Source organism: Haemaphysalis longicornis, unplaced genomic scaffold (genome assembly GCF_048455015.1).
Source record: "Haemaphysalis longicornis isolate Haplotype H1 unplaced genomic scaffold, Haemaphysalis longicornis Haplotype H1 scaffold_9, whole genome shotgun sequence".
NCBI lineage: Eukaryota > Metazoa > Arthropoda > Arachnida > Ixodida > Ixodidae > Haemaphysalis > Haemaphysalis longicornis.
In genome coordinates this window covers 153,093,656-153,111,972 of record NW_027526460.1, presented here as the reverse complement: position 1 = coordinate 153,111,972, position 18,317 = coordinate 153,093,656, and the positions used below count along the sequence as shown (strand labels likewise).

The 18,317-nt window shown below is 43.8% G+C and overlaps 1 protein-coding gene across 1 annotated transcript in view; it reads right to left on the bottom strand.

Annotated features, from left to right (window-relative positions):
• The window catches only part of LOC144153501 (uncharacterized), a 209,572-nt gene that overhangs the window by 141,475 nt on the left and 49,780 nt on the right, over window positions 1-18,317 (bottom strand). The window contains exons 7-9 of the mRNA XM_077685137.1: window positions 11,910-12,098; window positions 8,207-8,389; window positions 6,167-6,364 (exon numbers count right to left, since the gene is read on the bottom strand). Coding sequence (XP_077541263.1) covers window positions 6,167-6,364; window positions 8,207-8,389; window positions 11,910-12,098 — 570 coding nt within the window. The remainder of the gene's footprint in view (window positions 1-6,166; window positions 6,365-8,206; window positions 8,390-11,909; window positions 12,099-18,317) is intronic.

Genomic DNA, 18,317 nt, shown 5'->3' with positions numbered 1-18,317 from the left:
CCTATCGGATGATAATGAGGGGTCTGTATACAATCGGGGCCCGTCAGTCGCCAGCTAAGGCCACGTAATTAAAAACACAAATTCATGCCCTTATGGAAGAGAACCGAGTTTGCCGTAGCATGACACAAGTCTGCCGGGCATAAAGAAGGATATCATTTTTTAGAAGAACAATGCATACACTCTTCTTTTGTTGGTAATAACTTTGTCATAATGAATAGTAAGACCATACACAAAAATTACTCGATTCATCTGACACTCGATTTTGACACGGAGCTTGCAGCTCCAAAAAGTGCACTGTGGTTTTGCGTGACGGAAACTTCTACAATCACGGTAAATTAACTAAGGCAGGTGTGTGTGGCATGCAGCGTTGGTAAGTTTGCGAGAATAGCGTTTCCATTTCAGCTGTTTTTTTTTGTTGCCATGCAGTCACAAGTAATGTGGTGCCGTGAACGAGGTTTACGTTAGCTAACAAGGCTGTAGTAACGGTTGAGGTTACAAATTACCTTATGCACCAATCATGCTTGTCAGCTCGGTGACACAGAATATTCAGGTGTCAGAATACGGATGACTGAGTCGCCTAGCTTATTACTACTGTAAAAAAAGAAAGTGTTTTGTGACCGAGTGAAGGACTTTCCTGTATGACTAGCGGTGTTATGACAGATGACCATACTTGATGAGACAAGCCGTAACAAATTAGCTTTGGATGTAACACCAGGAGGGAAATAGGTGGATGTATCTGCAAGTATAACTGAAACAGTGGGTGCCTGTCCGGCATGAATTCATTATTTCCTGACACGATTTTCTTCTGCAGATCATGATACATGATCGAGTTGAATGACTTCATAGATCTTAAGGCAGGATAGGCTGTACTGTACAAGGCAAGGCTGCATTCGGAAACCAAGTTGGCCCCTCCAGCAGAAGTGAGTATTGCCACTGCTTGCAACAGCCGTCCAGCTCGCAAAAGCTTTTTCTATGAAAGTGAGCCACCATGGTAGGGGAGAGGTAGTGTAAGGGTTTGCATCTTTAACTGTGTGCCCACTCACTTGAATAGATGCAAGCTGGCATCTTAAAGCAAGAAACAGTAGTTAACAAGATCATGCAATACCAAAGTGTTTTTCAGTCAAAAACAAAAACTAATTGATCAACTTACAGAGACTTGCATTTTATCTTCAATGTCATTTAAAGTTGTGCTCGAGTATACTGTGTGGAAGTAATATCTTTTTTATTTCTGCAAAAGCCACGACGGTTAATGTACTGGCACTTGGTTTTATGAAGCCTTTGCATTCCTAATTTAGGTACTGGAATTCGCAAAGAACCTGGCCTTACAATTTTATTACTGTACCGAATTATTAAGTTCCTTTAACCATAGTGTCTGTTTTGAATTTTACGTGTGGGGCATTTTTTTTTCTTTTTTGCTTTTTCAGGCAGATGTTCCTCTGACTCCCTGCCTGCATTCCGTGAACGGGGAAGTTAGCCTCCACATCGATGGCCAGCCTGTCTTGACTGCATCATGTTTACTGGGAGGCCTGTGTAGTCTGCATCGTTCTGGGTTTTCAGCATTCAATATCCCAAGAAGGCACACAGAGCTCTAACGTTTGTGGAACATGCCTTTTTGGACCTTGCCTGCACCAAACCATGTGTGAAGGATTTAGAACTAATTAACTTTTATCGCATCAATATCGCTCACTAATATTTGTTTTCAATCGTGTAATCATTGGATAGTAGTCAAAAAGAATTCCGTATTATGTTTCTGACTTTTTCTTTTTTCTTTTTTTACTGAAAAGGGGATATTTGATGGGCCGTTCTGTATGCTGATACTACAGCTATCTTTCAGTGAAGCAATAATATTAACAAACTAATTTAACTTGAAACAATTATCTAAATAATATTGGCAACTGGTGCGAAATGAATCAACTAAAACTTATCCGAAAAACATGAATTTCATGGCTTTTTGTTCTCACTCTAAAGAAGCTGTCGTGATACCACCCATTCTGTTCTATATCATTGCAATTAACCCGTCAGACTCGGTCACTTTTCTTGGCGCATTTGTGTCTTTATCAAAACGCACTGGTATTTTCCGCAGCATATTTTTCGTTCTTTATATTACTCATTTATCCATAGCTATCTCACTGCAGTCTGTCTCCTACATCATTTATCTGTTGTGCCTTTACCACCTACAAAATGCTTGTTACCTTTCAATATCAAATCGTTGCACAGCTCTCCCTCATTTCACCACAAATTGAAAAATTGTTTTGCTGTTGTAAATCACTGGAACCATTTTTTCTTCACTTTGTGTACTTAGTACTGATGCGTACTGATAAGGTCTGATAAATACTGACGCGTTCTCGATCCTCTAGTATTATATAATGATTTCACTTACCATGCGGTTGTGTTTGTGCCTATCTATTTTTCAAGTATTTCCAGTTCTTGTATTATTATTGTTCCTACAATTTGTTCAACTAGCAGACAGCTCTCGCTCATTTCACCACCTACTGAATTTTTTTTGTTGTGGTTGTAAACCACCGCAACCATTTTTTTCACTGTGTACTGAGCGCTGATGCGTACTGATAAGTTCTGATAAGTACTGACGCGTTCTCGATCCGCTAGTATTCTATAATGATTTCATTTACCATGCGGTTGTGTTTGTGCCTATCTTTGTTTTTCGCGTATTTCCAGTTATTGTAGTAATATTGTTTCTACGGTTTGTTCAACTAGCATCGTATTGCTGTCTTCAATTCTAACTGGCGTGTTATTTAGCAGTGTATCATTTGTGATTTCTAATATGAGGTCGCCATAAGTATTTATTTCGGAACCTCCTTGTGTACACCATGTACCATGTAAACTTGCCTGCTAAAGTTCGTTTCAAATAAACCTGAAATCGAGAAAAACCGTGTGAAATCAGTACTCCCGCAGGGAACTAGAAATTCTCCCTTGTGGCCTTGAAAACCTCCTTTCGGAAGGCCTACAAAACTCCCCAAGCTTTCGCCAAACTCCATTCAAAAGAAGTAAATGCTTCCTTCGAACCTCCTAAAAACGCCCCTAAACTAACATAAGTACTTCCAAAGGGAGCCATAATAGGCTCCTATTCAACCGCCTAAAAATTTCATAAACAACACCTAAAAACGCCCTTCAGGAAGTAAAGAATACTCCATTTTGAACTCCTTAAATTCTCCGGAACATTTCTTAACACTCTCTAAATACCTCCTTTCTATAACCTAAAAACGCCCTGTTTTGAGGAGGTAAACAAAACCTCCCTGTTCCATGTAGTAAAAAAACTCCTACAAGGAGGACCACTAGAGGACAGGCGAAAAAGAACCTCTAGGGAGTATATGGGAGGAAAAAAAGAGTGTAATGTCAGAGTGAAGGGCTGGAAGCAAGTCCTGATTTATGTCGGCGCGCGACACTGACACCAGGGCGATACATGAAAAGAACGAGAAGGCCAGCAGGACGGTTCCATTTATGAAATAAAAGGGAAGAGGTGTAGTGAAATGCATTCTCAACCACCTGCACTAGTTATCGTGGTCTGGATAGAGTGACACCAATCCGTTCCGTCTCATGGCAATCTGCTGTAGGAAACTGACATGCCCGAGAACCCTCTGTGTGGCCTACATATATAGCAGACAAATAAACACAGTTTTCTACGTTTTGTGTGGGATTGTTCTGCACGCTTCATTGCCAAGGATGTTGGGTTGATAAAGAAGGTAACGGAAGGAAATGTAACGTCCAGGGCACACATCGTCTCCGGCGCCCACGGGTTATTTTTGCCAATTAGTTGCTTCCTCCATTAAACACCACCCTCCTTTCAGTTCCCACTTTGCAGTTACCATTCACAGTAGTAAGGATTTCGTTTGAGAATATTTTCCCGAAAAACGCTGTTTCTCTCGCCTAACATAATCAATAATATTCTCCTGGCTCACCAGTCCGAATACCCATCCCATGCGGTCATTGCAACGGACCCTTCCAAAAGTGACTACAAGGTTGGGCTGGTATGTTCTCTCCGGCATTGAACTGGCGTTTTTCATTGCAATTACCACACTTCATCCGCACGTTTTAGGCAGAATTTATTGCCCTACTCCTTGGCATCCTGAAACTTGATTCGGCGAATTCTTACGTGATGTTACTCACCGACTCCCTGTCCGTGTGCATAGCTCTCTCCTTAGAAACTTTACATCCTATTCTTAAAACCTGTTATTTCTGCGCCCCCATTCACGGGCTGGAGATTCAGCTCGTTTGGCTGCCCGGCCGCAGTGGGTTAACCCTCAATGAAATCGCTGACATATTAGGTAAAACAGCTCTGGCTTTACCGATCGTAGAGGTACGTCCTCCGTTTTCTTGTGTGTTGTTGGCACGTAAGGGCGAACACCTGTTTAATCTAGATGCCTCCGGTCATGGTTTGAGCACTTCTCCTGAACTTGAACACCTCAGGTACTCATGCGAAGTATTGCTGACCTATTTTCGCTGTAGTGTGGCGCCACGTAATCGGTATCTATATAGGGAAAATCGGACAACCCCCTTGTGCCACTTTTGCCAAGACATTGAACCCGAAGAACATTTCTCTCTTTTGCCGCCGATTTTCTAAACATCGTAGAAGGCTGCTGGAGATTCCCTTGCTACGTCTTGGACTCCTGTGACTGTACCGGGGCTTTTGTCGTTTGGGGGGACTAGGCTGGGCCAATGCCATAAGGACGTGTGCAACGCCATTCACTCCTTCATTTCAGAAACACCTCATCTGCAGTGTTAAAACGTTCCGACTAAGCTGACTTTTACATAGTTTTCCCACTATTCTCGCTGTTGCTTTTTTTTTCTGGTTTTTTCTCTCTTGCTCTTGAACTTAGAGCAAATTCTTCCTTCTTCACCTATATTTTACCTGACATGATAACATAACTCTTCTTGGCCGATCACCCTAAGTGGGTATGCGCCATTTTGCGGGCCACCATCACAACAGCGCTTTCATTGCGCCTGCCAAAGAAATGCCACCCAAAATGATGTTCGTCATCGGTCGATTCTGGTGGAGCGATTGTAACATACTTTACATTTATTCCTATGTTCAAATATACGTCCAAACCACCGTCTCTGTGACGGCAGTGGTTGTGAATTGATTTTGCATTACAAGTTAGCTGTTGTGGCATTTGGTCAGAACTTGTTCGGTTGTTTGAAAAAAGAAACTTGAAACACAATTTAGACATTAGAATGCGTCACATATATTAACAAAAATAATTGTATATCTGAACGGTGAGGCAAGTTACTGGGGAATTTCCTTAAAAAAGATTTTGGCGCTCGCCACTTCCGGAATGTAGTTTCGAAACATTGATTTCCTGCGCCATTAAAACATCGTACTCGTTAAACTGACGCGCATAAAAAGGAAGATTGCCTCTGCGTTTATATCACCTCTCAGGCATTTTAAATATTCCGGGGTGTCATTGCACAAAAAATCGGTAGCCTTTTTACACCAGCGAGAGCAAGGTGCTCAAATCTCATTGTTTCCATTTGTTGGGTGACCATTGTCAGAAAAAAATAAACATGACAGCACGCACACCACGTATTGACTAAGCCGTATTCCTTCTATATGGCGTTTGGTTAGCACCCTCAAACATCCCGTCGAGAAATTATTGTGTCCCTCAAAAGTCAGCAAGAAATAAGGAAGCATTAACCAGGCCTGCGAGAGGATACCGTATGCGAGTGGATTGACTCCGGCAGGACCACAAATTTTTGAAAACACAACGTAGTCTCATTAACTTTCTTAGACTTTTTAACTTCCTGGATTTCCAGAAATCCAGCCTCATTAAGCACAATATGCTCCTGAAATTTAGAGTTACTGGTTCCAACAATGTAGGCTTGGCGTTGACTAATTACTCACGCACTAAGAAATTCAGTGGGCTTCGCTTTTAGCACAAGGTCGTGGGTGCGATCCCGGACGCGTTGGCTGCTTTCATGTTGTAAGCAAGCGAAACCGCCCGGGTGTCGATATTTCAACGGAAGTTAAAGATTCCCAGGCAGAAGAAATTAATCAGCCAGCCCTCCACTGCGGCGGGACCCATAGACCAGTGTCAAGCAACGGACGTTAAATGCCACAGTCATTCAATGAGCTTGGCACTTCTCTATACAGGTGCAGACGATAGCAACTTGGCTATTGTATTAAGACCTGCTTACACCCTTCGTTACGTACCGAGGCAGAGCGGAGGCCGTGCTGACCATTTGCCATTCTCAAGGCAATGGACTGTAGCGTTGCCTCTTCGGTGATACCCAGGATTACAGACAAACTCCACTTGACTTCCAATCGGAAAGTGCCTTCGGTCTACTGGAACGCCATTGTCTGGAGTTCCAGGGTCCATGCACGAGGTACGACGCTTCGCGGTATACATCGCTAGAAAAACCGTGAAAAAATGTATGTCACAATTTGGACCTAATTCTGCGTACAGTAGAGTCTCTATAAACGTCAATCTGTTGAATCAAATCAACGCGGGAACAAAAACGGTGAGCAGTCACTTGATTGTGAATTCAGGCAATATAAAAAGCTTCCTAATACGAACTCAAAATTTTCGAACATCGTGAAAATGGACTTAAAAACACTATAATCTGCGAGTAGTCTGGGAAGCGCAGCCCCATCACAGTGGCCTTCACAACCGGTTTCCGCCACTGGCGGTTTCCGGTTTTCTCGAACATGGCACCTGCAGTGCGCAATAGTATTCATGGTATGCTGTCGGGATTGTTATATAGTGTATTCCAGTACACTATACAGTCGTGATCAGATTAGATATTGGGCCTGACCTGCGCAGTTCCCGAGGACCTGAAACACCTTCTTTGCTTAGGTCCTCGCTACGAACTTGAACGCACCACGACTACGATTTTTCTGGGCCTGGCCGTGTCTGCCCAGATCTCTTCGCGGGATTCTCGCGGCCGTGGTTAACGACAGGAGTGGCATGTCGCGCAACAAATGCGTTTTTGTGTATCCTCGGGGAAACTGGATTCGACGGTAAGCTTTAAACTCTCGGACAATGTGCACTTTTGCCTGATTTTTTGGGTCTGTGTTTTGGAGCATTCATGCGTGTCAGAGTTCTTTCCAAACCTTTTTCTATCGCGTAGCACCTCGGGGGGCCACCTTTCCTGACGTTGCCTGCCGATTTAAAACCTCTATCTCTCTCTCTGTCTCTTTCGGGTTAGGGATGTAAGCGCATGTGAATGAAAGTGGCCCTACTTTCGAAACGTGCAAAGCGCATGTGAATGAAACTGGTCCTAGTTTTGAAGTTTGCACATCAAGTTACGCAATAGACTCGCAGGCGGCTGCGTCCGGAATTTCTTGACGTGCAGTACAACCTCATTGTTGTAAAGGCTTCATCCGCTGCACAGGTAAGCATTGACGTGTCAAGGAAAAATTATTTCGACATGGATATATATAAATGCCAGTCTCGACGCTTTCATGTGAAGTTCATGCCTTGACGTAAAATTGTGGCGATATTCGGAAAGCGGAAGCTGAGCTGTTTCGCTAATGAGGTTGCGTAACTATTATACTCTTTTTCGGGTTACCAAAGGAGTGCGTGGGTTTTTTTGCAGCCCCGTGCGCAATTGCCTCTGCTTCAATTTTTCGTATTCTTCTAAAAGGAAAGAAATAATACGCACAATTTTTCGCATGCCCAAAAATTTCATAAACGTTGGCACCCCAAGCGTCGTGCCCTCGTCTGGGCACGACACTCTCATCTCATCTTTAGCCCTTATCGGGGCTGTACACAAATTTCACATTTACCTGAACGGCAAACCATTCGAGCCACACTGTGATTACTAAACCTTGCAATAGTTACGATCATCTAAGCATGTTAACAATAGAGTTTTGCACCGAAGCTTGGCGTCCGCCTTTGGCATGGCTGTGAAATCCAGTGAAAACAAAACTGGTGCGCTGAGTAATTCACCTTATATTAACGTTCCCGCCAACCAATTTTTGCGAAATAATACAAGCTGGGAATCCAGCGCCTTCCGGTATACGGCTGTTGCCTTAGTAGTTTTTTTTTTTTCACCTGGGTTCTCTTTATTATTTGACGGATCATTCCACGTGCTGCCATTCCACAAATATTTTTAAACGTCTTAATCGTTGTATATTCGTTAAAGCGTTGGGTTAAGTTAGGTACCATCAGTTCATGTGCTTTCATCCTGCCGCATACATTGTCGTGTATTACCCAAGATACAAGCCTTGAGCAAAGGCCATCAAACTTACCGAGGGGCACACACCGCACCGGAGAACCACTCCACTCTCCGTAGTCTTGGCACTCTCGTTCCCGCGGGCCCAGAAGCTTATAGCCTTGGAAGCAACCAAAACTTGCTCTTGAGCCGACAGCCGTCGAGTTGGAGATTACCATTCTGCCGTTCGGTGGTGTGCGCAGATTTCCGCACCGGATCTCTGAGGGAAGGGCGAAGAGGGGCATTTTGCGACTTTTTGCCATTTTAATTCCACTCCTAGCACGATGCAAGCATTGGTGAAGTAAATGGCGGGAAAAACAAAGTCGACGAAATCGATATTGAAATGCCACTGGTGACATTGAATGTGTGTTTTAATTTACCTATCACGTCTTTGTTGGCTCTTTTGGCAATTAATTCAGAAGAAAACTGTGCATTGTTCATTTATAAGGGTTAGTATCAGGTTTGCCACTTAAAAAAAGATAGTTCTGTAAACGAGGCGACTGCAACAAAGGCACACACAAAAGGCCAACAATCAGATGCCTATGTGCAAGGGGCGACCCAATTGTTATTGTGTCTGTTCCGAGAGGTAGAGTGAATTCCGTGTCAATATTGCGGGCAACGATCCTTGTGGCTCCCATGAAAGCCGAATCCAATAAACCCCACCCTCCATGCATTCCCCGAAGCAGTGGACATATTTCATTTTTTAGTGTTGTTGGCTCCTGAACTAAGCGAACTTCACACGGACTGTGCCTCATAAGCTTTCTCGAAACAACACGTAAGCCTATGCGGACAGATGCTGTCTTGATCACAAGGGATAAGCTATAGTAGTAGTTAGCAACCGTTCTTGGATGAGTTGAATTAAGGCTTGTATGGAACTGCCCGAAATTGTCCCGGCTAAACGTCACCATGACGTATCAAAGACGCAGAAAGTCACCACTCATCACATATCGCTTCAGACTGCAAAATCGCAACAAGAGATGATACACGTCCATTAACAAAATACATAGAACCCCAGCAAAAAAATGTCCTTGGTATCAGCATGTGGCACCCCTAGTTGGTGGAGATAACGAAACAAGTTCGTAGACATTTAGGTTTGCATGATTACCTGTATGTAATACTGCCGTGCGGCGCTTTTCCGATTTTATGTAATAGCGAAGCCTCTGCCAGCTCGGTGAGGAGCTCGCGCATTAACCTGCATTATTCGGCCGATCAATCTTGATTTTTAAAAGTTCTGCCCACAGGGAAGGCGTGACCACCGCAGGAGCATCGCGCTTTACGATCAATGCGATGCCGCGCTTCACTGCCATAAATGTACAGATAAAACGGCAGAAAACGCTTTTGAGAACGACGTGTATGTTGCCATCAGGCATCAACGTTGTAAAGTGACACAACATATTATAGGAACCTGACGCGGGTACCTGATGGAAGCTCATTGGCTAAACTGAAGTCAGAAATGGTCCCTTCACACATGGTAATATTGTGCAGGCTTCTTTAAGCAAAAAGCGAACATTCTGTGGTGTCTATCACGAAGTAGCACGTAGGTTGGCTTTCAGAAGCGAGGTTACCAAGGGTGGTGTTTTTAGGTGGAGCGGGCTCTCATATTCCGTGAAAACAACGTCGCCTAGACGTACATTCCAAGGCCGAACTACCTTTTGAAAGGTTTTTCGTCAAACCAACTCTGCGTGTGTGCTGCGCTTGTGCATGAGCATGGGCGTGCGCGTGCATATATGCCTGCGTGGCGTGGGTGTATGAGTGTGAGTGTGTGTGCGTAGGTGTGTGTGTGTGTGTAGTGAGCTTCATATGCAGCTTTATAGAGACGTAAAGGTGTCGATATATGTTTTACCCCTTCTTAATAGAAGTTCAGTTGTTATTCAGCGCTTGTGCGGTCTGCCACACTCTTTTCTGCCCAGTTTGTGCTCTTTCTTCAATATAAATTAATGCCAACAGGCTCTGTTCTTTCCTATTTAGCAGAAATAAAACATGTTGTCAGTGCAAAATCTGAAAGGAAGAGCGCCTCCGCCCCTCCCCCAAAGCGGGCGAAATTGCATCTCTAAATAGAGAATTTGTAAATTGTAATGCACCCCGACCTGAAAACCACGTTTGCGTACTTGAGACTGCATACCAAAGCAACAAAAGGAGACCACCGAATATTATTTAAAAGAAGTGGGTATTAACTTTCGGGGAGGCATTAATGAACCGAAAGGCGGCTGGAGCGCACCCTCAAATTCGCGTCGTGGAAGCCTAGCGTGACCGCTGCTCTCACTTTGAGCCACGCTGAAAGGCCACGCTGAAAGTTGGCCGGATTGTCAAGATGCATGATAACAAATGAAATGTAAAAATATCTGTATGATAAAAAATGAGATGTAAACATTTGACGCCCGTGAGGAACTCAAGAACTCGTTTCGGAGAAACCGTTGGTTCGTCTCTTAAAAAGTACGACGGGTCTTGTGGAAAGTGTTGTATGTATAGTTGTGGAAAGTGTTTGCGTCGTGTTGTGTCAAGTCCCTTGGAGTGAATAAGTATGTGGATTACGTTTAGGCCCTTTCCACAGCCGCTGCTCATGGCTCTTGCTGATCCAGTGAGCATGTAAAGAGTCTTACATGTGTGGCGCCTATCGGTAGCCTAGCTAAAGCAATCTGTGGGTCTGTTGTGTGAATCGATTGTGTGAATCGGTTGTGTATCGTCCTAAGTGTGGTTTTACAATGTGTAGTTTGTTGTGTGTCTTTTAACTCCAATGCTTTTGCCATTTTTATATTGTTGTTGTTTTATGCTGATGCTTATTCTGATGGAAGATGGTAATGGCACCGCTTCCCCACAACAAAGGACATCATGCTATGCCTTGTATTTTACACTGCCAGGTGTGGGTAAAAGACGCAACGTCCAGATCATCTCGAATTGATTTTAAAATACAGTCCGCATTGTGTGGTGTACGCGGGTGATTCCACTCGGTATGGGTAATGCGCGTAGTTCCTGGCCTTCCTAGTCACGGTAGGTTACATTTATTCTTACATGCAGCGTTATTCTCATACTTGAAGTCAAGTTAATTACGGCTGTGCTGCTGTAAATTCCCGCCAGCTCAGCCAATGTTCGAACTTACAACTTTGCCAATTCTTGTCACAAGACCAATTCACGCCAAGCGATTACAAGCGACATATCAAAATTAGCTGCGTTTCACAAGCCAAGATGTGCGAGTTTTGGATGCAAGTCGACTCGTTATCCTTGTGGTTATTTACTTCCTATGCGTTCGCCAGTGAATCAATGCGGAGTTTTATTGTTCTAACTCTAATCAACAAGTTTCATTGATTGATGCAGTGTCTACACGGTTTCTGATTTTGTTGACACCGCCGCAAACGTTCTTATCCATGCTTTATCCTATTATTAGCTCAATAAAAATAACACAAACTTATTATTATATAGTATTTTTGGGCACACAGAACACCTGCTGTGTGTAGAACAGAGCATAAATTAAGCGGAGGGAATTTTTAATTCTTATTTTTATTATTATTAACAACGTATTATTAACATTATCGTCTACAGCACTACCTGATGCATTACTCAAGAAAAGTTGCCAATGCAACCCTCTGCGCGCTACCACAAATCCGCGACTGCCTTGCACAATGATGAGCATATACAGCCTGGGACTAATTTTACTTTGAAATGATGATAGACATATTTCGAATGAGTCTTTCTACCTTGGCTTACGAGAAGACTATACGCACTTGAAGGCTGTACGCTCTTACCTTCGCATTTCGGAAGCCGGCCGAACCATCCACCGTCTTTGCAAGTGGTGCTAAATCCGCCTTGAAGCAAGTACCCGGTTTGGCACCTGAAGTTTATTGAAGTTCCTTGGGCAAAAATTGTGTCATTGTTGCCTTCAAATTCATCCACAATGAGGTATGGGCCAGGGTCGAACCGGGTGCAGTTGTATTCTGGTAGAATTGGAAGACCGAAACAGTATTTAATGTAAATTTGTTTCTATCAGCGAAATAAGTAAAGATAATTTTATAGACATGCTAAACCACGTAGCTTAAATGTTCTGCGAGTCCTCTGCAACACTTTAAAGCATGTGCTTCAACACTTCGTGCAATTATTCAAAGAAACGCCACTTTCAAGTGTTTCGGCATTATCATATATCCTAAAGGGGCCGCGAAGAAATAAAAATTCAAGGAAGTTCACACTAACGCGCAAGACGTTAAGGCATCAAAACCACACGCAAATTCACACGCCATCAAGACAGTTTAAGTCCGGGATTCCAACTGATGTGCTGCTTTTTCGTTGCCGCAATGACCTTTCCTCCATCGTTGTTGCTATAAGTTATAAGTGCAAGAAAAAAGCGCACACTCGTATTATTTTACTTGTTTGTGGGTTTTGGGGTATGCATTCGCATTCTGTTGTAGGCCGGTTTGTAACAGGGCATTCGAGATAAAATCGTTTGTCGAGCGCGGCGTCGTTTCAAAGCAACGTGACGGTTACTTCGTGCTGGCGAAAATCAGCGCAGTCAGACGCAAGCGGGAAGGAAGGTAGAGAGATCGGGAAAGAGGGCGCTAATATATAAGCGAAAGCGTAATGCAAGACCAGAAATGGAACGCAACTCGCCTGTGTTTCTCCGAACTTTAGGACAGAGACGCACACGGGTACGTTGTCACGAACTCGAGCGTACGACGTGTAAAAGTGCCGTATATTTTTTTTTTCATTTTTCAACGTCACCTGAGCCACTTATGTTCTCATTGCCGCGCATGCAGACTTGATTGTGTCCCTGTGTTTAAGCGCACAGCCATCCTTTTCCGACATAAGAACCAGCAAACGCGAGAAATTGTAGAAGCCAGCTACATCAGAAAAGCTGGTTCCGAATGTATCAGTCATCCCTCTATCGCCCTGCTTAATCGACAAGTCGCATATTTAGACGCACATTGAGCGCTATTTCGGTGCCTCTTTGGGGCATTCGTGTTGGGTGTGGGAGGGGGGTTTTAATCCATGTATGATGCGGTTATCTTGGCTGATTTTTCGCCTTTCGTGCGCCTTAAAGTTCGTTTTGTGGTTTTGTTGTTATGGTTTTTTAGTATTTTCGGCTGAGTGCGCCGAGAACTGTGATGCATTGGGGGCGCGGCAATTGGGCGCTTGGGCATTTAAAGCTTTGAATTGTGCAATACTAAACTAGTTGCGAGTCTGCGCTTATGCCGTCTTCATGTGTTCTTGTCCTCGGTAATTTGTGCGCAGTTTGTTTTTCGAGATGCATCATTACCAACTCGCCCAACTTTCAACCCTTTTACAGATCCTATACTCCGTAAAAATGAGTTGCCTGCCCTTTTAGGTAGTGCGAAATCTCGCGCAGCGCATCATTCTGCTAGGGGGCCATATCCTAATGTCAATGCGCACACTATGAAAGCAGCTTGCACTTAATGCGTCACATTGTCGGCTGATAAGCATTTTAGCTTCGCCCCTCTCATCATCATTCACTTCGTGGAGATGGCGGCATTTTCTTTCATAGCTTGTTGTCACTGCAGTAATTAATAGCAGAATCAGTCCCACAAATCACAGAAACGGTTCGTTTCACGTTGAAAATACTCACAGTAACACACTTTGCACCACACGGAGGAACAATCGGTTGCAGTGATGAGGCATAAGGGTAACTTGTAGTTAAAGGGTCATTGAAGGCAACCAGCAAGTTGGTTTCAAACGGAATTCGGACCTCCGCATAGCCATTTCAGCCTTGATTTAGTGCCAAGATGCCTTAAGTGCTGAGAAATCGCTGTTCAAATGCTCATCACACGTGACGCAAACACGACTGCAGTCGCTGTTTGCATCAGGATAAACCGGAAGCAAGTGAACAGCGGTGATTAATAGCAGTATACAAGCAACTGAATACAACATTACCACGTACCAAGCAGTTTGGTCAGTTTCGGTCAAATCGCTCATGCTTCCCCAAACTCCCCTCTCATTTGCCGTTCGAGATCACTAAGCGAAATGTTTCTCCATTGGATCCGTGATCAGTATTTAGGCTTCACTGAAGAAAAACATTGGCCTTTTGAGGCCCCGCAATTGTTGGCGTCGAACGATTTTCTCGTGCGTAGCTCGCATGCTCCCTTGGAAAGCGGTACTGCCACCCCAAGAATGGACGAGTAGCACCATCCAGCGGCAGCCAAAAAAGAAGTTGCGCGCGTCATTTAAGCCCTTCCGGAGAAACCGTGTTTTTGCTAGTTTCAACCTTATTTAAAAAAAAAGCCAGGTGTAAGAGGGGTATAATAGTGTTTTCCGTGAGCTAATCTATCAACCTAGAGAGACTTGCATTTTAACTTCACTGTCATTTAAAGTTGTGCTCGAGTATATTGTGCGGAGGTAATATCTTTTTTATTGCTGCAAAAGCCACGATGGTTAATGTACTGGCACTTGGTTTTATGAAGCCTTTGCATTTCTAATTTAAGTACTGAAATTCGCAGGGAACCTGGCCTAACAATTTTTATTACTGTACCGAATTATTAAGTTCATTTACCCATAGTGTCTGTTTTGAATTTTACAGGTGGGGCATTTGTTTTTCTTTTTTGCTTTTTCAGGCAGATGTTCCTTTGACTCCCTACCTGTATTCCGTGAACGCGGAAGTCAGCCGATGCATCGATGGCCAGAGTGTCTTGACTGCATCATCTTTACTGGGAGGACTGTGTAGTCCGTTTGCATCGTTCTGGGTTTTCAACATTCAATATCCCAAGAAGGTACACAGAGCTCTAACGTTTGTGAAACATGCCTTTTTTGGACCTTGCCAGCACCAAACCTTGTGTGAAGGATTTAGAACTAATTACCTTTTATCGCATCAATATCCCTCACTAATATTTTATTTGTTTTCAATCCTGTAATCATTGGATAGTAGTCTAAAAGAATTGCGTATTATGTTTCTGATTTTGCTTTTTTCTTTTTTTTTACTGAACAGGGGATATTTGATCGGTCCTACTGTATGCTGATAATACAGCTTTTAGTGAAGCAATAACATTAACGAACTAATTTAACTTGAAACAATTATCTAAATAATGTTGGCTACAGGTTCCAAATGAATCAAGTAAAAATTATCCGAAAAACACGAATTACATGGCTTTTTGTTCTCACTCTAAAGAAGCTGTCGCGATACCACCCATTTTGTTCTATATCCTGGCAATTAGCCCCTCAGACTCGGTCACTTTTCTTGGCGCCTTTGTGTCTTTATCAAAACGCACTGGTATTTTCCGCAGCATACTTCTCGTTCTTTACTCATTTATCCATAGCCATCTCATTGCTGTCTGTCTCCTACATCATTTATCTCTTGTGCCTTCACCATCTACAAAAAGCTCGGTACCTTTCAATATCAAATCGTTACACAGCTCTCGCTCATTTCACCACCAATTGAAAACTTTTTTGGTGTTGTAAACCACTCAAACCATTTTTTTCGCTTTGTGTACTGAGTACTGATGCGTAATGATAAGTACTCAAGCGTTCTCAATCCTCTAGTATTATATGTGTCCCGTGACAATATAATGATGTCACTTGCCATGCCGTTGTGTTTGTGCAAATATGTTTTTCGCATATTTCCAGTTATTGTAGTAATCTTGTTTCTACTGTTTGTTCAACTAGCACATAGCTCGCTCATTTCACGACCAACTGAATTTTTTTTGTTGTTGTAAACCACTGCAACCATTTTTTTTTTCACTTTGTGTACTGAGTACTGATGCGTACTGATAAGTTCTGATAAGTACTGACGCGTTCTCGATCCGCTAATATTATATAATGATTTCGCTTACCATGCGGTTGTGTTTGCGCCTATCTGTTTTTCGCGAATTTCCAGTTCTTGAAGTAATATTATTCTGCTGTTTGTGCAACTAGCATTGTATTGCTGTCTTCCATTCCTAACTCGCGTGCTATTTAGCAATGTACCATTTGTGCTTTCTTATAGGAGGTCGCCCTAAGTTTTTATTTCGGAACCTCCTTGTGTACACCATGTACCATGTAAACTTGTATGCGAAAGTTCGTTTGAAATAAAACCTAGAAAAACCGTTTGAAACCAGTACTCCCGCAGGGAACTAGAAACTCTCCCTTCTGGCCTTGAAAAAACTCGTTTCGGAAGGCCTACAGAACCGCCCCAACTTTCGCAAAACTCCATTCAAAAGAAATATATGCTTCCCTTGAACCTCCTAAAAACTCCCTCACGAGGCCTACACAGCGTAAAACTCCATGCAAAAGAAGTAAATGCTTCCCTTGAACCTCCTATAAACGCCCCTAAAATAGCATAAGTACTTCTCAAGGGAGACATAATAGGCTCCTATTCAACCGCCTAAAAAGTCCATAAACATCACTTGAAAACGCCTTCAGGAAGTAAAGAATACTCCATTTGATCTCCTTACATTCTCCCAAACATTTCTTAACACTCCCTAACTACCTCCTTTCTATCACCTAAAAACGCCCTGTTTTGAGGAGGTAAACAAAACCTCCCTGTTCCATGTAGTAAAAAAACTCCTACAAGGAGGATCACTAGAGGACAGGCGAAAAAGAACCTCTAGGGAGTATATGGGAGAAAAAAATGTTTAGAGTGTAGGACCTTATGCATTTCAACCCAGCTGTAAATGCGGCCACGAGTAGGAGGCTCTGGCGAACGAGGCGAAGCTGTATGCATATTGCGTGTCTTGGCGCGGTGCTGTGATGGCCCAGATGATCTAAATATACAGCCTAACACTTAGCCATGATTCCGGTCATTTGCGCTGCCAGAACGCAACATTTTCGGTGGAGGTTGAGGCCTTCATTCCCTCATGTGCCCTCCAGCATCCTGTAGCGTTTTCTTGGCCCCTGAAGAGTTTTCCTGCGATTCTTGAATCGCGCCGTCTCGCTGGAGCCCCGGCGCTCTATGGGCACGCCCATGACCATTCCTGTGTGCCCAGAGGAAGTGAGTAGACTTTATGTGCCCAGTTGACCACCCTCTCCCCCAGTACACCGTCGGGTCTCCGAAAGCCTTCCACGTTACTCAGCTGCATTGACGGGTGTGCCTGTTGCAGTGTGTGGTTCGCATAGCTCGTCACCTTCACCCATGACGGCAGGTGTTTTACTCCTTGTTGTCACCTCATTTTCCACTGGCTCCGCACTGGCCTATTTAATGTGGCGTCGACAGAGGAAGGCCACTCTCGACGGGTGCCCGAGGGGGACATGTCACAAGTAGGGGCAGATTGCATGGTACGTCGCTTGACTGGGGACTGTGATGGCCGAGATAATGTAAATACATCGCTTCATATTCAGCAGCTGTTCCTGCCATTTGTCCTGCCGGCGCGTAATAATATCTATAAATTCTGAAAATCAAAGTGAATTAATTTCAGTTTAAGACGGTTGTAGGCTTTTTACTTTAATTGAGAACGATGTATGATGTGGCCAAGATTATGAAGCCTCACTCCAAACCTGAAGCACTGTGGCCCGATTTAAAGAAAACCAATATTGTCAAGCCTGAAGCTTGCGTAGCATATCATCAATGTTGTAGCGTCAACGAGACGCTGCATATTATCACGGGACATATATGTGGGCAATACCCCACAGCGCCATCACAAAAGACCAGAGACGACTACGACGAAGAAAGTGCTGGTGGATCCTGCGCTGGCTCTCTAATGGCCGCCGGGTAAATACTGTGCATAGAGCGATCTACCTTTTCATACATAGCTTCATCTTGAACCATGGTCCCAGCCATTTGACCTGCCGCCACGTTACATTTACAGTAGCGTATTTTCGTGTCGTATTTACAGTGATAAAATAGCGGCTATTACAGAGCCAGCGCAGGCTCCAGCAGCACTTTCTTCGTAGTAGTCGTTGCTGTACTTTTCGGATGGCGCTGTGGGGATTGGCCACTCATATTTTGCGTGGCGTTACGCCCCGGTCGAGGGCGACCGCCTCGGGCGAAGCTGCGGCGCGGCGAGGATTGTAATGCAGATAAGAAATGCGGGAAAATACAAGCCAGTCAGCGTGTACCCTTCCCAACCCCCCAGCTTCGCCGTCGCCGAAGATGCTCGTGCATAACGCCCCACGCCGCTGTCGTCTTCGTCGTATTTGATAGCGTAGCATAACCTTCTTCTCGAAGGCGACCATCGTGGTCGAAACCACAGTACCCTAAATAAGCTCAGTGAAGATGAACAGTGTGATAGAGTATACAGTGA